This window comes from Mauremys reevesii, linkage group 9 (genome assembly GCF_016161935.1).
Source record: "Mauremys reevesii isolate NIE-2019 linkage group 9, ASM1616193v1, whole genome shotgun sequence".
NCBI classification, from domain to species: Eukaryota; Metazoa; Chordata; order Testudines; family Geoemydidae; genus Mauremys; species Mauremys reevesii.
In genome coordinates this window covers 30,545,984-30,565,572 of record NC_052631.1, presented here as the reverse complement: position 1 = coordinate 30,565,572, position 19,589 = coordinate 30,545,984, and the positions used below count along the sequence as shown (strand labels likewise).

The 19,589-nt window shown below is 42.2% G+C and overlaps 1 protein-coding gene across 2 annotated transcripts in view; it reads right to left on the bottom strand.

The window, feature by feature from the left end:
• SLC9A9 (solute carrier family 9 member A9) overlaps positions 1–19,589 on the bottom strand; it is a 342,765-nt gene that overhangs the window by 308,563 nt on the left and 14,613 nt on the right. For both annotated transcript variants that reach the window (XM_039488401.1, XM_039488400.1), the window contains exon 2: positions 4,611–4,813. In XM_039488401.1, coding sequence (XP_039344335.1) covers positions 4,611–4,805 — 195 coding nt within the window. In that variant the 5' untranslated portion in view covers positions 4,806–4,813. The remainder of the gene's footprint in view (positions 1–4,610; positions 4,814–19,589) is intronic.

Here is a 19,589-nt window from a genome sequence, read left to right as displayed (position 1 = left end):
ACTCCACAAAAGTGATAACACAGTCTGGAAGACTAATCAGACCCCCTCAAAGACCTGCAGGGAAGCAGGGGCGCCTATTTTATTGGGGGGTGCAATTGGCTGGGGCCCCTGGGCACGGTCCCTGTTGGCCCCTTGGATAATCCATCACTGGTCTTAACACAATAGCACACAATCTGGAAAATGCCAGCACTTTGTGGGTTAACCCTGTGCATTGCACTTGGCCTCTTCGACAAAAAGTGTTAATTGAAAGTGGCAAATTTTAATAATTTTGGAAATAACTTTATTATAATCACCATTCCTGCAATTTGTGGAGTTAAATTATCTGAAAAACATTTTTTCAGGTAGGAAGCAAAACAACATTTTTCCCTATTCCATTTTAATGTATAGTATTTTGCAAAAAATTTGAGGCATAAATCTATATTGAGCCAGATCCTCAGCTGGTATAAATTGCTATACATCTACTGACTTCAATGAAGTACATCCCTTTTTCTCATATATGTATGAAATCTATCTAATCTGTATGAAACACTACAATGCTAAGGATTTGAACTCAGTATGACATTTATGTGTAGCTGGTAGGAAAAACAGATTTTGCATAACAACCATGGGAATTTATGGATCTTGCCCACATTATCTCCTGCACAGAAATCCACTGAGCACAAAAGAGAAAGAGAGAACTCTTCATTTTGTCTTGATTTCTTCTTGTACTGCTCTGACTTACGCCAGCTGGCAGCAGTCCCTAAAGGACCGTACATCAGCTGAGAATTGGCAGAACACAGTTCCATTCTAATTCCACTCTGAAGAAGACCCCAAAACCCCTTCCCTCCCTGACATGTCCCCTACAGCAGGGTGGGCTGAACTGTTGACATGAAAGCTGCTATAAACCAGATTTACACCAAGAGAGAGCTCTCACTTCCGGGTTTAGCCAGGTCCAAGTGCAGTGGAAAGAGGCCAGAACACAGGATGGAATCTAGCCCACTGCTTTGGCCGCCATATGGAACACATTTTGTTCTACAAGTGCCATTGTGAAAAACAAAAAGACATGTAATAAAAATGGAATATTGCCTAGAGTTCAAACAAAGTGCATTCCTCAGTGCATTCCAAGTCCTATATGTATGAAACAGATGTATTTTTACTGTGTGTTTTGCTTCTTGAAACAAAAGACTGTTTTTCTTCCCCAATGTACATTTTCGTTATAAAATAAGACGTTCGTTAAAATGATTTCTCAAAAGTGATGTTAGTATGAACATAGGTCTGAACGAAAATAAAAAAATGGTCGGCCTTGCTATTGCCAGTATAGTGCCTGTATTCTCCATCAAATTCAGGCCTGCAGAGATAGTGTTCTGTTTTTTTAACTTCATTTCAAGTAACTCCCAGTGCAATAGAATCCTGTTTACAGCCTAGCACTGAGAGACAAAAGACATTATAATAATAAGCCTGTGTAATTCATTCTTCTGTCTGGGGGTGCTCCTATATTAATATCTTTAAAAGTGACAGCATGTCATTAGCATAATTGCTTGCTCCTCCTCTGTCCAGATAAAGTGCTTTACAAAAAAATGGCTACAATATACTAGATGGATTATTTAGCTTTATAGCAAGCAGACCCGACTGCAAATGCTTCCGTCTTCTTACCAACAGATAACTTGATTTGATAAACAGGAAGTGAGAACTCAGCAAAAAAATACTTTTTTTTTTTTTACACTGTTCTGCTTACTTTGAGTTATTAGACTAATGTGAACCGGCTGGCAAATAATGGGATGTGGTAAATTTAGCTGCACTGACAACTTTATGGGAAATAAGATGGAGAAAGAACTTTTTACCACTAACTCTTCTAAACCGAGTGTCTCAAAATGTCATATTAACATGGGAATTAAGTCAGTAAGTAAATTAGATTAACCTTATTTCCATAGGCAACAGAAATCCTAATTGCATATTTTTATTATTCAAAACAATGCTATGATATAACAAAAATATATTTATAAATCATGGCACAGGCTAATCAGTGCTGAAAAGGCTCAGGAACCTTATATGATGAAGTCAAAGGGGAATTTTGGTTTGCACAAAACAATCAAGAAATAGGCCAAAATGCAAGCATTGTTTTTAATTATTATTTTTAAACCAAAGGCAGGAAAGGCTCTCTGGGGCTTGTTTTCACCTTCTAAATTCTGCTGAATTTGCATTTGTTGCATAGTGTAAAGTGGAGGTGGAGTGAATCACGCAGGCATAGTTTGAAGAAGTAGCATCTGCAGCATGTTCCCCTCCCTGTGGCCTGAAGAAACCCACAATGCTAACTCCACAGAGCTGAGGCTTTAGAGAATCTTTTTGGGGTGCCAGGCTGGGGAAAGAGGGGAGGATGATCCCCTGACAAGGCTGCAATTTATGCAGTTCCATTCTCATAATAGCCGTTATTCAGCTCCAGAGTGAGTGCTATGATGAAGATGCTGAAACCTAGGCTGCTCATTGCATCTGAGCACAGCTGGATGTCAGGCAAAAGGTGACACTTCAAGCACTAGAGCCACATGCTACTGCGATACTTAAGGAAAACTCTCCATGCTGCCAGATTGCCCCTTAGCCTGCAACTATGTCAGACTCAACCTAGCAGCTAGTAGCAGAGCTGGTGCTAGGCCACTGGAGGCCCTAAGGAGGAATGTCTCCCTCCCAACACTAAAACAGGCAATTTCTTATAATAAAAAGCAAATGGGGGGACCCCTTGAGTTGCTCGGGGCCCTAAGCAATTGCTTAGTCTGCTAATGTCTAGCGCCAGTTCTGCTAAGGGGGACTGTTGTGGCTATGCAGAGCCACCTGCCAAAGGCAGTTATCTAGAGAGGCAATAGTCTTCCAGGAAAAAGCCTGAAGACTCAGTAAAGTCTGAATAAGTCTGAGGTCCCATTATTTTCCTGTACCCACCCAGGTTTGCTATCACAACCTTCAATCAGCCTAATTTTTCCTGAGGGAGGCAATAACCAAAACATACACAGGCTCCAATTCAGCAAGGAATTTAAGTATGTGGAAAACTTTAAGCTTGTGGGTAATCCCACTGACTTCTATGCAGGGGGACCTATATTACAGACATAAACACAACTCCTGAGTTTAAATAACAATTACCATTATAACACACAGGTAAGTGAGCTACAAGGCAACACACAGGGAGGAATTCGAAGTCATACAGTAAGGGAGTGTAATAACAAAAGTGAAGTTTAAGCAGTTCCTCACATGTTTAGAACCTTGGTATGCACATGTTTTATCTCTCATTACAACATGAGAAATGGGTTGTTATGAAAAGTTCTTGTTGGGTTTTTGCAACATTTTCTTTCTTAGAAATTTAGAAAAAAAGGGAGTGTGGGGGAGAGGGAGCATAAAATTTAGATTTTAATATTAACATTACATTCAAAAAATTTTATTCCAAGTAGAGCCACCTGCCACTGAAAACACTGATTTGTAAAAAAAACAGGAGTACTTGTGGCACCTTAAAGACTAACAAATTTATTTAAGCATGAGCTTTCGTGAGCTACAGCTCACTTCTTCGGATGCATAGAATGGAACACACAGACAGGGGATATTTATACATACAGAGAACATGAAAAGGTGGAAGTATGCATACCAACAGGCAGAGTCTAATCAATTGAGATGAGCTATCGTTAGCAGGAGGAAAAAAACTTTTTGAAGTGATAATTAAGATGGCCCATAGAAGGTGTGAGGAGAACTTAACATAGGGAAATAGATTCAATTGGTGTAATGACCCAACCATTCCCAGTCTTTGTTTAACCTACAGTTAGTAGTATCTAGTTTGCATATTAATTCAAGTTCAGCAGTTTCTCTTTGGAGTCTGTTTTTGAAGTTTTTTTGTTGCAAAATTGCCACCTTCAAATCTGTCACTGAGTGGTTAGAGAGGTTGAAGTGTTCTCCCACTGGTTTTTGAATGTTATGATTCCTGATGTCAGATTTGTGTCCATTTATTCTTTTGCGTAGAGACTGTCCGGTTTGGCCAATGTACATGGCAGAGGGGCATTGCTGGCACATGATGGCATATATCACGTTGGTAGATGTGCAGGTGTACAAGCCTCTGATGGCGTGTCTGATGTGATTAGGTCCTATGATGGTGTCACTTGAATGGATATGTGGACAGAGCTGGCATCAGGCTTTGTTGCCAGGATAGGTTCCTGGGTTAGTGTTTATGTTGTATGGTGTGCGGTTGCTGGTGAGTATTTGTAAGTAATTTATTCAATGGCTGATGGGGGAAAATGTGTTGAGTCCATCACGCTCTAATATGATTTGACCAGATCTTCTCAAGATAAAGCCAATATTTGTGGGGGCTGAAGTGGTCATACCAGAGAACTCAGGCAATTGTTTTGTTCACACACAGCCTCCTGCCTGCAGCAGAGTGGTGAACTATTATTCTTTTCTGTTTCATAGCAATTGGACATCTAATTCACCTTATTTCCTTTTTCTGTCTGTTCTCCTTCCTGTTCCTCCCTTGTCATCCTAAAATCAAAATAAGTGTCCATATCACACTATAAATAGGCACAGATTCTCCTTTCACAGTGGCATAAGTTAATAAAGCAAGAACTTATTTCATAACACACAAGGATAACAGTGGATAATCCTTTTACCTTTTGAAGCATTGCATTGCCTTGGTGAGCATTAACGTTGTGTTGGCTGATTTCCCTTTTGTACTGATATTCATATACTTGATTTGTTATATTAACAAGTAGAGTGGGTGGGCCAAACTTCAGCTTCTCACAAGGATAGACAGTTCCACTTTCAAAGTCTGTTGGTGTTGTTGCATATCGTATAATTAATCCCATTAGGAGACCTGAAGATTAGAAATATAAGAGGTTAAAATACTGTAAGTGTCTGATACAGCATTGGTTGTAGACATGGAGAAGAAAAGTATGGTGGTGCTCCTTCACCAACAGCACCACCGAGGTGCACTACAGGCAGTATTGTGTGGATGAATATGGAACAATGAAGGACATGGCAATTTCTGGATGAATACAGGGGTGGACATGAGGGTTTTACATGCACTTGGAACAGATCATACTTCTGTGATCCAGGTATTGGGGTTATTCTGATGTTTTTACTAACCATGTTACCTTATTAGGCATGCAGTAGCTGAGTATGTGTGGTAAGTGCATATTTAGAGTGGGAGGATGCTTTTGTGGCTAAAACACTGTACTGGAAGTCAAGAGATAATGTTCTTATCTCAGCAACCCTGAAGACTTCCTGTGTTAAAGTTACATTGGGCAAGTTGTTACTCAGTCTGTCCCAGGACACATTCTGCATATTGTAAGGAGCTATGCAGTTATGGTGCTATATAAATAATGAACAATAAAAATGGAAAGAAAGGAAAGAAGGATGCTGCTGTGGTTAAGACTCAGAGACTTGGATTTAGTTCCTGGCTATGTCTACACTGCAGCTGGGGATGTATGTTTATACTGCAGTTTGCATAGATATACCTGTGCTAGCTGTACTCTAGCTTTACTTTGCTAAAAATAACAGCGAAGACATGGCAGCACAGGCTTCAGTATGGGCTGCACAAGCAAGCACATGCTTAGGGGAGTCAGGCGGACTTGTGCAGCCATGTCCTCACTACTGTTTCTTAGCGAGCTAGCTAGATTAGACATACCCATCTGAGATTTAAACAAGCTGCAAATCACAACCCCAGCTGCAGTGTAGCTATGCTGCTGACTGCCTGTGGGACTTTGGTCAACTCACCAACAGTGTCCCTCAGATGGAGAAAATAATACTTCCCAATTTGTCACATGTGCTGTGAGGATTGTTGATAATCAATGAGTTCATTTTATTTATTGATAAGATGTCAGATACCTTCGCTCAATTGGTTTATTGAAAATAGCAGCGGCTCCAGGCACCAGCACATGCCTGGGGTGGCAAGCCGCGGGGGGCGGCCTACCAGTCCCTGAGAGGGCAGCAATCAGGTTGCCTTCGGCAGCTTGCCTGTGGGAGGTCCGCTGGTCCTGTGGCTTTGGCGGCAATTTAGTGGCAGGTACACCAAATCCGCGGGACCAGGGACCTCCCACAGGTGCGCTGCCGAAGGCAGCCTGCCTGCCATGCTTGGGGCAGCAAAAAAGCTAGAGCCGCCCCTGAATGAACATAGATTCATAGACTCTAGGACTGGAAGGGACCTCGAGAGGTCATCGAGTCTAGTCCCCTCATGGCAGGACCAAATACTGTCTATCAGGGATGATCTAGACATTTATCTAACCTACTCTTAAATAGCTCCAGAGATGGAGATTCCACAACCTCCCTAGGCAATTTATTCCAGTGTTTAACCACCCTGACAGTTAGGAACTTTTTCCTAATGTCCAACCTAAATCTCCCTAGCTGCAGTTTAAGCCCAGTGCTTCTTGTTCTATCATTAGAGGCTAAGGTGAACAAGTTTTCTCCCTCCTCCTGATGACACCCTTTTAGATACCTGAAAACTGCTATCATGTCCCCTCTCAGTCGTCTCTTTTCCAAACTAAACAAACCCAATTCTTTCAGTCTTCTTTCGTAGGTCATGTTCTCAAGACCTTTAATCATTCTTGTTGCTCTTCTCTGGACCCTCTCCAATTTCTCCACATCTTTCTTGAAATGCAGTACCCAGAACTGGACACAATTCTCCAGTTGAGGCCTAACCAGCTCAGAGTAGAGCGGAAGAATGACTTCGTGTCCTGCTCACAACACACCTGTTAATGCAGCCCAGAATCACGTTTGCTTTTTTTGCAACAGCATCACACTGTTGACTCATATTTAGCTTGTGGTCCACTATAACCCCTAGATCCCTTTCTGACGTACTCCTTCCTAGACAGTCTCTTTCCAGTCTGTATGTGTGAAACTGATTGTTCCTTCCTAAGTGGAGCACTTTGCATTTGTCTTTATTAAACTTCATCCGGTTTACCTCAGACCATTTCTCCAATTTGTCCAGATCATTTTGAATTATGACCCTGTCCTCCAAAGCAGTTGCAATCCCTCCCAGTTTGGTATCATAGAGAAATCAGCACAGACAGAAAAGGGTTAATACTTTACATGATCCTGGGAAGTAGTTTTTGCAGCAGTTTTCAGCATGTCTGCTCCAAAGTGTGTGCTTAATTCAGCTCATATTTAGGCTGTGTCTACACTTAAACTTCTGCAGCAGTACAGCTGCGCCGCTGTAGCGCTTCAGTATAGCCACTCACTACAGCAATGGGAGGGGCTCTTCCATCACTGTAGTTAATTCCCCCCCCCCAAGAGTTGGTAGGTAGTTCAATGGCAGAATTTTTCTGACACCCTAGCACTGTCTACACTGGGGGTTAGCTTGTCTTAACTACATTGCACCCCTGAGTGACGTAGCTGGGTCAGCTTAACTTTCTAGTGTAGACCTGGCCTTATATGTCCCATATTTATGACAGCAAAAAGACTCATGCCTCTCACTCCCTTTTCCTTATCTGGTTTTTATTTGTCAGGTTATACGACATCTGTGCCAACTACAAACAATATTATTCCAAATGTTAATAAATCAGAGTACAAATAATATTAGTCCATGAAAACCTACCGTAAGTGTTCCCAGCACACAGTTCCTACTAGGCAAAGCTTAGACATCATGCTTTTGACCAATCAATGGAGCATACGTCTTGCTTTTGGCAAATAAATAGAACATACAAGGCACAAAACCAACAATTTAACTACGAATAAGACCTAAAAGTACACAATAAAACCTAATCTTGAGAATAAAATATTCCAAGATACACCTTTAGCATAAGTACAAAAGTATGCTGGGAATTTTTGGTTCTTAGCTTAGCATAAGCCTTCTGGTTCATTCTATAATATTGACTAATAGTATAGATCCATAAATACTTCGGAAATATTCAGATACTTAATGGCCTCCATTACCATTGTATCTAGATTTTTTTTTAGAGCCCTTTGGAAAATATGAAGGAAATTTAAACATAGAAAGTAACCCAGAGAGGTCAGAAAATTTAGAGCTAATTCTGAAGTTTCATTCAGTAACCAAATACTATGGTGATGAGAGTGGTATAAATGCCTAGACAGACAGAGAGATGGAACAATCTTGTTGTTGGCCAGTTTTGCAGAGGTCTCTGAACAGTGGTTGCCTCTAGCATATCAGATTAGATGTAATATTTTAGCTTCATGGAGTAAGGCAAAGATGGTGTAATAGCAATAATGCTGATTATACTTTTAAGAAGGGATGTTTTCTTTAAATCCCTCAGGATTCACACAGCCAACTAAGAGTCCAAAGGTTGCTTTCTGAGGTCGTATGAAATGTGCATAATAAATCAGATAATAAATCTAGCTGTAATAAGAGGTAGCATACAGACTTCCTGAAAATTCTTGGGGGAAGGGAAGCAGGCACTAAATGTTCCAGTGCAAAATATTAATATCATGATGGCCAACCCCAAGAGTTCAAAAGTCAAGAGTCAGACCTTAGGAAGCCATGAGAATGAATTGGTTAGAACAGTTTGGGGTTTTCAGTCTGACTTCAGATTATGTATCCTTTAGGGGGAACTGCCTATCTCACAAGGTATTATTACAGGTTGAAAATTCAACCTTAAATGCACATGCAAAAATGTGGACCTTCCCACTGGATGCTTGGAAAGGATGCCACTCGCCCTCTCTCAGACCCTCGAGTGGGAGAACGATCATCCTTTCCTCTCCAGTTCTCTTTCGCTCTGTCCTAAGCTCTCAGACCCTTCTCTCAATCCCCAGACCCTATCTGCCATCAGTCTCAGCCCTTCTACTGTTCTCCTGCTTGTTCATTCTCCTTCCCTTCCCCTTCAGTCTTCTGCCATGCAGCATTCTCCCTTCCTTTCCATCCACCAAAGTCTACCTGTATGGCCCTCATTTCCTGTCCCCATAGTGGGCTTGCTTGCTCCCTCACCCTCCTTTCCTACCCCTCTAAATTCTGCTGTCATCCCATATTCACCTGCTCCGTCACTGTCCTTCAATATTAATTTACTCCATACAGTGTTCTTGCTTAGCTTCAAAATTCCCTTGACCCCATATTAACTCACTATCCTCCTCTGCTCCTCACCATTCCATACCTGCCCAGTCTCCCCACACTATTTCTCCTAGATGTAGGGCAGCCATCTTCCTTGAATCAACCAGGACTCTCTCCTACTGAAAGAATGGGAGATAGTGAGATAGCTCCTACTAAAGATGGCCACTATCACCTGCAAAGGTAGTAGGGAAATGACAGCCATTTTAATTGTGGGGATCAGCCTGTGGCTCTCGGATGGCAGTCATGTTTTGCCTACATAGCCTCTGTGCTACCATTGAATAGATCACTGCTTCATAAAACACTTTGAGAAACCTAGTTTATGTTCTATACATAAAACCAAGTTCTGGTTGCTGTTTTAAATATATGGGGACTGTCAGGGAAGTCTGGGATCAGACTACCTGCAACAGGCACCTGTAAGGGAGAATGAGCCAACTCAGATCCACCTAGAAGTAACTGAATCCCTAATCAGTTAGGCCTGGTCTACACTAAGGGCGGGGGTCGAACTAGGGTACGCAAGTTCAGCTACGCGAATAGCTGAACTAGTTCGAACTACTTACCCGTCCAGACGCCACGGGATCGAAGTCCGCAGCTCCAAGGTCGACTCCGCCACCACCGTTTGCAGTGGTGGAGTTCCGGAGTCGACCGGAGCGCGCGGGGAGTTCGAACTATCGCGTCTAGATTAGACGCGATAGTTCGAACTCCGAGAAGTTGAACTCACCGTGTCGACCGCGCGGTAAGTGTAGACCTACCCTTAGTTAGTTGTGTTACTAGGCCTTAGCTGGGGGGATCATAGAGACAGGAAGCTCCTGAGGAGAGGAGCTCCTAGGACAGCTCACCAGAAGAAGGAGCCTGACAGGCATGCTCCTAGGGACAGGGAACGCCTAAACAGTGGCAGGAAGCCCAGCCTCTCAGGAACTACAGGCTGTCCCAGAGAAGAGCTGCAGCTGGCAGATCTCTGCAGGCCCTGGCTCCAGGGAAGCCTCCTCCTCAGGCAGTGGTAAGAGACCTGACTCCAGGGAAGGGGCCAGAGCCAAGAGAACCCTGCTGGAGGTGAGTAGGAGACCGGGAGAACACATACATTGAGACTGACTCTGTCTCCCAGCCAAGATGTTGTGGTGAAGGTTTGCTTGTATTTTCATTGGGCCTTTCACTTAAAAACTAGACCACTCAGAAGGGTCATCGTTCCCTACATAAAGCCACATTTAACTTATTAACGGCACATTTGGGGAAACTGAGACATGGTCAAATTGTGTTCTCTGTTATACTAGTGAAAGTTCATTAATTTGGCATCTGGGTTATATTATTTCAAACAGCAGTGGCAAGTTTAAGATGGGAAGCTACAAGGGCAACTCTTATTCTGTGTCCTAGCAAGATATGATATCTTCAACAGTAGTCACAGTCTTCTGTGAGTTTTCTCTGGTGGGGCAGATAATATTCAGAAATGGTTAGTCTGGCATTTCACTTCACTTTTCCAAAGAAGTCACACAGAACTACAGGATGTTCCAGTCCTGCAAACACTTAGGTACCTGAATATATCCATATATGTAAAGCTGATCAATGTGTGTTTGCAGGAATGGTGCTTTTAAGGTCTTAACATTATCGTCAAGATTGCTGTAAGGAAATAAAAATCAACATTTGACAAAAACAACTAGAATTCAAGCCTGGCTTGTGTTGCTTCTTTTTCCTAGTTTGGATCCTATCCTCAGATGCAATATGGGTCAGGATAGCATACTGGATGCTTAAAGGTATTGTCAATAGTTTTAGAGTACAAATAAAGTCGGCAATTTTGTGAGTATCAATATACATACAGGGATGGCTAGCATTAAGTACAGCAGATGTTGACAATATTCTTAGAGCATTAATGGAGCTTTTGAGTCTCTTGAGTTCTCAGAGGAACATTATGATGTTTTAAATTTGAAGTATAGATGGATTCAAATCCCTAGATTCAGAAAATTAATGAAAGCTCCATAGAAGGATCTATAAGAGACAACTGCTGTATCACTTCAATATGTTTCTGGAGACCACTTAACTATTGCAGTCATATTATTCCTTAAGAAATAAAGCATTTACCATAGGTCTGATTTGACAATATACAGAATATAAAACCTCAGGAAAAAATAAATATTTTAAAGTTTATGCATTATCATCAACTCACATACATTTCTGCTTTGTATAAAATATTCAATATTTCTAGTTTAGCTCAGAGGCCCTAGTCCAGATTCTAATTAAAATCATCCCCTTTTTTAAACATAGGCTAAAGATGTAGCATATGCCTTTATTTCTACTGCCTTCCCATTTATACTGTTCTCGCCAGCTCCAAAAAAATATATATTTACAATAGGTTCTAAAGAAGCATTCAGAACACACCTAATAAAAGCAGGACTAATATTTTCAATATCCCTTGCAACCACTGTTCCCCAACACTGCAACTAAATATGGAAATATTTTCAAACAGTTCTCTGTGTTTAATATATGGGGGACCCTATGCAAAACATACCTTTAATACCAGGTACACATGGCAGCCCCTCATATGTTCCATTCATTTCAATAGAATGGGAACCAAATGCACAAACCCAGATTTTAGAATGGAAGGCCAGCAATGACGCTGTTAAAAATAACAAACTGCATGTGAACAAGTCAGGAAAGGATTTATTCACATAATAAGAAACCAAGTAGCACTATTACAGGTTGCTATGTCATGAGCACAAGTAAGACAGCTTCAGATATGATAACATCAGTTGAACATGGAGTTTAGACATTAATACGGGGTCTTATCATGCAAGGTTGAGAGCACGCCACACTGAGTAGGAATCAATCCCTAACATTCTAGAAGTCAGAATCCAGTTAGGACATCACTTCTCCTCCCAGGTTCCCTTTATCCAAGACGTTTCCCTTCAGTGACTAGTACAGATGTTCGGACAATTCCTTTTTAAAAGTGACTATTCTGATGCTGGATTGAATTAGAAAAAAGACACTTTAAAGTGACAGGTGTTTTTTTTCTAAATATTGCATTACCATTTGTTACTTCTCTCCCAGAAGCACCCCAACTAGAGCCCAAACCTGATTCCATTGAAGTCAATAGGAATTTTGCCAATGACTTCAGTGGAAGCAGGATCAAACCCTTAATCATAGATAATAGTGTTGGAAAAGACCTTTGAGGTCATCAAGGCCACACTCTCGTATCAAAGAGGATATTCCTCCCACTAGGATTTTATCTAGCTATTTCTGAACACCTCTAAATGAAGATGACTCAGAAACCATACTATGCAGTTCAGTCCATTGCTTAATTCTCCTGACTTAAATAATTACACTGGTCTACAATTTTTGAGAAGTCGTCTGCTTCAGAGATAAAATGTGCTATTTATTATGTATTTTGATGTGCTGAATTCAAATATGACAATTAAAACAACTGATTGGCTACTGTTTCTAAGGTATTTAAGTTTTTACATTTTATGTCTATGTATATTGTGTAGATAGTAGAGTTTTAATCATAAATTGTAAAACTAGGTCTTTTCATGTGTTTATGGTTGCTTTACATGATAATATTTCACCTGTCCTGTTTATGTAACACTTTAAAAATCAGCAAAAGGGTTTTATAACTAAAATTTATTATGAAACAAAAGGCAAAAAACTATTATGTACATAGTTTAGTCCTATTCAGTGTCTACTCGGCGCTTCTTGGCTTGTCTCTTGTATTCATTAAATGGAGCATCTCTTGTCACTGTCCAGCAATAGTCTGCAAGCATTGATGGGCTCCATTTGCCCTGATAGCGTTTCTCCATTGTTGCAATGTCCTGGTGAAATCGCTCGCCGTGCTCGTTGCTCACTGCTCCGCAGTTCGGTGGAAAAAAAATCTAGATAAGAGTGCAAAAAATGTATCTTTAGTGACATGTTGCAACCAAGGCTTTTGTATGCCTTGAGGAGGTTTTCCACCAACAACCTGTAGTTGTCTGCCTTGTTGTTTCCGAGAAAATTTATTGCCACTAACTGGAAGGCTTTCCATGCCGTCTTTTCCTTGCCACGCAGTGCATAGTCAAATGCATCATCTCGAAGAAGTTCACGAATCTGAGGACCAACAAAGACACCTTCCTTTATCTTAGCTTCACTTCACCTTGGAAATTTTCCACGGAGGTACTTGAAAGCTGCTTGTGTTTTGTCAATGGCCTTGACAAAGTTATTCATCAGACCCAGCTTGATGTGTAAGGGTGGTAACAAAATCTTCCTTGATTCAACAAGTGGTGGATGCTGAACACTTTTCCTCCCAGGAGTGGCCAATCTTTCTTGATGTAGTGGGAATCTCTTGCACAACTATCCCATTCGCAGAGAAAACAGCAGTACTTTGTGTATCCAGTCTGCAGACCAAGCAAGAGAGCAACAACCTTCAAATCGCCACAAAGCTGCCACTGATGTTGGTCATAGTTTATGCACCTCAAAAGTTGTTTCATGTTGTCATAGGTTTCCTTCATATGGACTGCATGACCAACTGGAATTGATGGCAAAACATTGCCATTATGCAGTAAAACAGCTTTAAGACTCATCTTCGATGAATCAATGAACAGTCTCCACTCATCTGGATCGTGAACGATGTTGAGGGCTGCCATCATACCATCGATGTTGTTGCAGGCTACAAGATCACCTTCCATGAAGAAGAATGGGACAAGATCCTTTTGACGGTCACGGAACCCCTAACATCACCTGCAAGGAGATTCCACTGCTGTAGTCTGGAGCCCAACAGCTCTGCCTTACTCTTGGGTAGTTCCAAATCCCTGACAAGGTCATTCAGTTCACCTTGTGTTATGAGGTGTGGTTCAGAGGAGGAGGATGGGAGAAAATGTGGGTCCTGTGACACTGATGGTTCAGGACCAGAAGTTTCATCCTCTTCCTCTTCCTCGTCTGACTCAAGTGAGAATGATTCTGGTGCATCAGGAACCGGCAGTCCTTCTCCGTGGAGTACTGGGCGTATAGCTGATGAAATGTTTGGATAATGCACAGTCCACTTTTTCTTCTTTGACACACCTTTCCCAACTGGAGGCACCATGCAGAAGTAACAATTGCTGGTATGATCTGTTGGCTCTCTCCAAATCATTGGCACTGCAAAAGGCATAGATTTCCTTTTCCTGTTCAACCACTGGCGAAGATTTGTTGCACAAGTGTTGCAGCATATGTGTGGGGCCCACCTCTTGTCCTGATCTCCAATTTTGCAGCCAAAATAAAGGTGATAGGCTTTCTTAACCATAGTGGTTATACTGCGCTTTTGTGATGCAAAAGTCACTTCACCACAAACATAGCAAAAGTTATCTGCACTGTTCACACAAGTACGAGGCATCTCTGCTCACTTTGGCTAAACAGAAATGTGTCCCTTTGCAAAATCAAACACCGACAAATAAGAGAGCACGACGCTGTATGATTTCTAGAGTTGATATAGGGCAATTTGTTCAGCAGAGTGATGTAAGCTTCGTTATGATTGCATCATCCATGATTTCTAGGAATAACATGATGCAATTCATATCATGTATGACGCAATACCAGCTTCAGATTGCATCATTCATTGTTTTGCCTAAAAAGCAAGTACTGTCCAAACCCAGTCATAGATTTATTCATGTCAAAAGATGTATTTTAGTCATTTCTGGTTTAAATTGAGATCCCCTTCCCTTTATAACTCACTTATCCTCCGCTATTCCCAAGTCAAGGGTCGTATATACTGACCCAATAGCATATCTTGAAAACTAGAGCCAATCAACAATTTTAAGCATCATTTTCGTTCTCAGTGACCCAGAATTAGTAAAGTTAGACTACATTTATTTCAGAAGCATTTTGGCTGTAGAGCAGTGAATTATTTTAGAGCCGACCTGTATGTCTTCACGTTTGATTTAAGAACATTACTTCTCTTTTATATTCCAACTACAAAATCCATTCTGGCTATGGATGTTTCTCAAACTTGTACTATATTATTACAACCTGCCTTGATCAAGGTATAATTTAGAGCCTGGAAAAAGGATGAAGATCTCTTTTCATCATTCATACATTAATTGAAAAAGGGAAAATTGTGATTTTTGTCATATTACCCCAAACTATGGATTCCCATTTCTAGGGCCTAATCCTATTAGGTTCTGACCTCCCACAGTCCCTCTGAAGGAATTGGGAAGTACTTAGCACACATTCAGAACCTCAAAGGATCAAGCTTGAATCACCGTTTTTGCCCCACTTCCAGTAAATAGTTCCCTGAAAAAAGAAGTTACGGTTTAGTGTCTTAGGACAGTGACTGTAACAGCTCTTCCGATCTGTCTTGCTGGCCCTACTACTGACTTACCATGTGACACTAGGTAAGTCATTTAAGTTCTTTGCACTTGATTCTCTACTGCATTATTCTAGTTTTACACCAATAAAACTCCATTGATTACAATGGAGTTACAGCAGCATAAATCTGATGAAGCAGAGTGATGAATTTAGCCCTCTGTGCCTCAGTTTATTTGTAACTGGAGTTTGGTGTTGATTTTCAACAATAAAGCTCTAACAGCTTTGGGCCCCCTCTACCTGAGAGTACGTTTACACTGCGGGACTATACTGACATAGCTAAGGTGTCAGACCTATGGGTACGTCTACACTACGGGATTATTCCGAATTTACATAAACCGGTTTTGTAAAACAGATTGTATAAAATCGAGTGTGCGCGGCCACACTAAACACATTAAATCGGTGGTGTGCGTCCACGGTCCGAGGCTAGCGTCGATTTCTGGAGCATTGCACTGTGGGTAGCTATTCCGTAGCTATCCCATAGTTCCCGCAGCCTCCCCGCCCCCTTTGAATTTCCGGGTTGAGATCCCAGTGCCTGATGCGGCAAAAATCATTGTCGCGGGTGGTTCTAGGTAAATGTCGTCAGTCACTCCTTCCGCTGGGAAAGCAATGGCAGACAAGCATTTCATGCCTTTTTTTCCCTGGATTGCCCTGGAAGATGCCATAGCATGGCAATCATGGAGCCTGTTTCGCCTTTTGTGACTGTCACCGTATGTGTACTAGATGCCGCTCACAGAGGCGATTCAGCAGTGGCACACAGCTGCATGCTTTTGCTTTTGCATGATAGCAGCGATGGTTATCAGCCATATTGTACCATCTACCATACCATAAATTGGTAATAAGATGGGCATGGCTACCAGTCCTTTTGCACTGTTCCATTTGCTGCTGTCATAAGTGCCTGGCTGCTCTTAGCCAGGCGCAAAAGCAAAATTGGGAATGACTCCCTGAGTCAATCCCTCCTTTTTAGTATCTAAAAATAGAATCAGTCCTGCCTAGAATATGGGCAAGTGTACTAGAGAACCACTGTATCAGAGAACCAGAGAGCACAGCTGCTCTGTGTCAGATCCTGCATAGATTATGAGCTGTATGCTATTCACAGGGGTGCTCCTGCAACAACCCCACCTGTTCATTCCATTCTTCCCCAGCCTTCCTGGGCTCCCATAGCATTGTCCCCCACTTGTGTGATGAAGTAATAAAGAATGCAGGAATACTTGTTAGTCCAGCTTCAGATTGGCCTGTTTGCCTAAAAAGCAAGTACTGTCCAAACCCAGTCATAGATTTATTCATAGATCCAGTCAAAAGATGTATTTTAGTCATTTCTGGTTTAAATTGAGATCCCCTTCCCTTTATAACTCACTTATCCTCCGCTATTCCCAAGTCAAGGGTCGTATATACTGACCCAATAGCATATCTTGAAAACTAGAGCCAATCAACAATTTTAAGCATCATTTTCGTTCTCAGTGACCCAGAATTAGTAAAGTTAGACTACATTTATTTCAGAAGCATTTTGGCTGTAGAGCAGTGAATTATTTTAGAGCCGACCTGTATTTCTTCACGTTTGATTTAAGAACATTACTTCTCTTTTATATTCCAACTACAAAATCCATTCTGGCTATGGATGTTTCTCAAACTTGTACTATATTATTACAACCTGCCTTGATCAAGGTATAATTTAGAGCCTGGAAAAAGGATGAAGATCTCTTTTCATCATTCATACATTAATTGAAAAAGGGAAAATTGTGATTTTTGTCATATTACCCCAAACTATGGATTCCCATTTCTAGGGCCTAATCCTATTAGGTTCTGACCTCCCACAGTCCCTCTGAAGGAATTGGGAAGTACTTAGCACACATTCGGAACCTCAAAGGATCAAGCTTGAATCACCGTTTTTTCCCCACTTCCAGTAAATAGTTCCCTGAAAAAAGCAGTTACGGTTTAGTGTCTTAGGACAGTGACTGTAACAGCTCTTCCGATCTGTCTTGCTGGCCCTACTACTGACTTACCATGTGACACTAGGTAAGTCATTTAAGTTCTTTGCACTTGATTCTCTACTGCATTATTCTAGTTTTACACCAATAAAACTCCATTGATTACAATGGAGTTACAGCAGCATAAATCTGATGAAGCAGAGTGATGAATTTAGCCCTCTGTGCCTCAGTTTATTTGTAACTGGAGTTTGGTGTTGATTTTCAACAATAAAGCTCTAACAGCTTTGGGCCCCCTCTACCTGAGAGTACGTTTACACTGCGGGACTATACTGACATAGCTAAGGTGTCAGACCTATGCCTGCAGACCCCTGTAGTGTAGATGAAGACCTACTGTCAAGGTCATCATTTTCAGAAGTGACCACTGATTTGGGCTGGGGCGGCTCTAGGCACCAGCAAAACAAGCTGGTGCCTAGGGCGGCAAAATCTAGGGGGCAGCAAAAGGCTGGGGCCCCAGCTCATCCTGCCGCTGCGAGCCGAGGAGCGGCCCATCCCCTGCCGCCAGGGGGGGCGGCAGGCTGGGCCGGCGAACCTGCCGCAGTCATGCCTGCGGGAGGTCCACCGGAGCCCCGGGACGACTGGACCTGCCGCAGGCATGACTGCGGAGGGGGCGCTTGTCCCGTGGCTCAGCTGGACCTCCCGCAGGCATGACTGCGGCAGCTCAAGCGGAGCCGCCGGACCCGCGAACCGTCCGCAGCCACGGGAGGTCTGCTGCTCCCGCGGCTCCAGGGCGCCTCCCGCGCATGACTGCTTGGGGCGGCCAAAAAGGTAGAGCCGCCCCTGGATTTGGGTGGTCAGTACGTGTCCGATTTTCAAACCACTGATTTCAATTGGGCTCGCAGCACTTCTAAAAGCCAGTCCCAAGGCATTTGCTGCTGGGCACTCAAAAGTACCTTTCCGATTCCTCAAGGGAAGGGCCATGTTATGTAAGTGCTATGGTTAGAAGTGTAAACGCCAACATTTCCTACTGTCCATGCTGAAACTCAGATGCTTCTTCACACCTCATTCAATTGCCTGCTTTGGCACTGGCCTACCCCAGAGCATTACCAAGAATGCTACTGTTGAATCTAGCTACAAGAATCAGAGACACAAATTCAGTGGGAGATTGGAAGGCAAACCAATGAATGAATCTGCATTCTTCTGTCCATGGGGCTCAGTGGCCTGAGTTGTGGGTGCTCAGCTTCTCACAGGATCAGGCCCTAAATTTGTCACACCCTTATGCTAATTTTCCCTCATCTTTCTCTTTGACCATCTTCTGCAATGGCACGCCCATAAATAATGGTCACACACTGCATTGCCAGCTGTTTCAGACCCAGACATCTTTCTGTGCAACTGTCAGCAAACAGCTGGCCAAATACAACTCACTCACTCATAAACAGACCTGATTCTCCATAGCCTTGCAGACGGTGTATTCATGTAGAACCTGAAAATGGATCCAAACAGCAGACATCTGTGCCTCCATACAAGGAACTGTGGAGTCAGGGCATTACGCCTATGCAAACTAGGTGTAAAATGCTACTGATCTGATTGTAAAATCTGGCGTAAATGGCTACATATGTTTCAAGGCAATGGAGAAGCAGTTCTCATGGTGCTACTCAAGCTTGACTGCCATGTAAGTGAGAACAGAATTTGGCCCAGTACAAGCGCATGGTTCTGTAGAGATTCCTACAGGTGATTTCCCTCTGAAGTTGCTGGGTTTGATCTGTTACAATTGTTTACAATTGAAATGCTGGTTTCCTGTAACCACTCCTGTTTCACACTGCTAAGAATACCTAAAGCCACACCCAATATTGCTAGGTGCAGGAGGGACAACAGCTTAAGCTTGTAATGCATATAGATAGGTATTTCTCTTTGTCTGAAGTCTGTCATAAATAATAGAAGACTAAATGGACTCAGTATCTTTTGTTCAAGAATTTCTTAATACAGAGCTTCATTCAGGCCTCAGCACAGGTCTCAACTGGCAAGTGAATTTAATGAACTCTAAAAGGGACACTCTGCTTAGCAGTATTCATGGCTACACAAGGTGCAAGGCAATGACAAATATTCCACATTGTAGGAGTTGAAAATGTTATTGACGTTAAATGCTCAGAAACAACAGCGATGGCAGCAGTATAAAACCCTAAGATAGGGAACGGTCTTTTTTTTTTTTTTAAATTAAGTTGGATTGCATTCCCCACCCTCTTTTTGCTTTTATATCAGTTTTGATAAGGTACATTCAAAACGAACCAGAGATGGAGAACCCAAGCCACTAAGTTCAGATCCAGTCCAAATGTTAGGCAAAAGTAGGGGGTGTTTGAATCTGAGGTTTTGGTTTG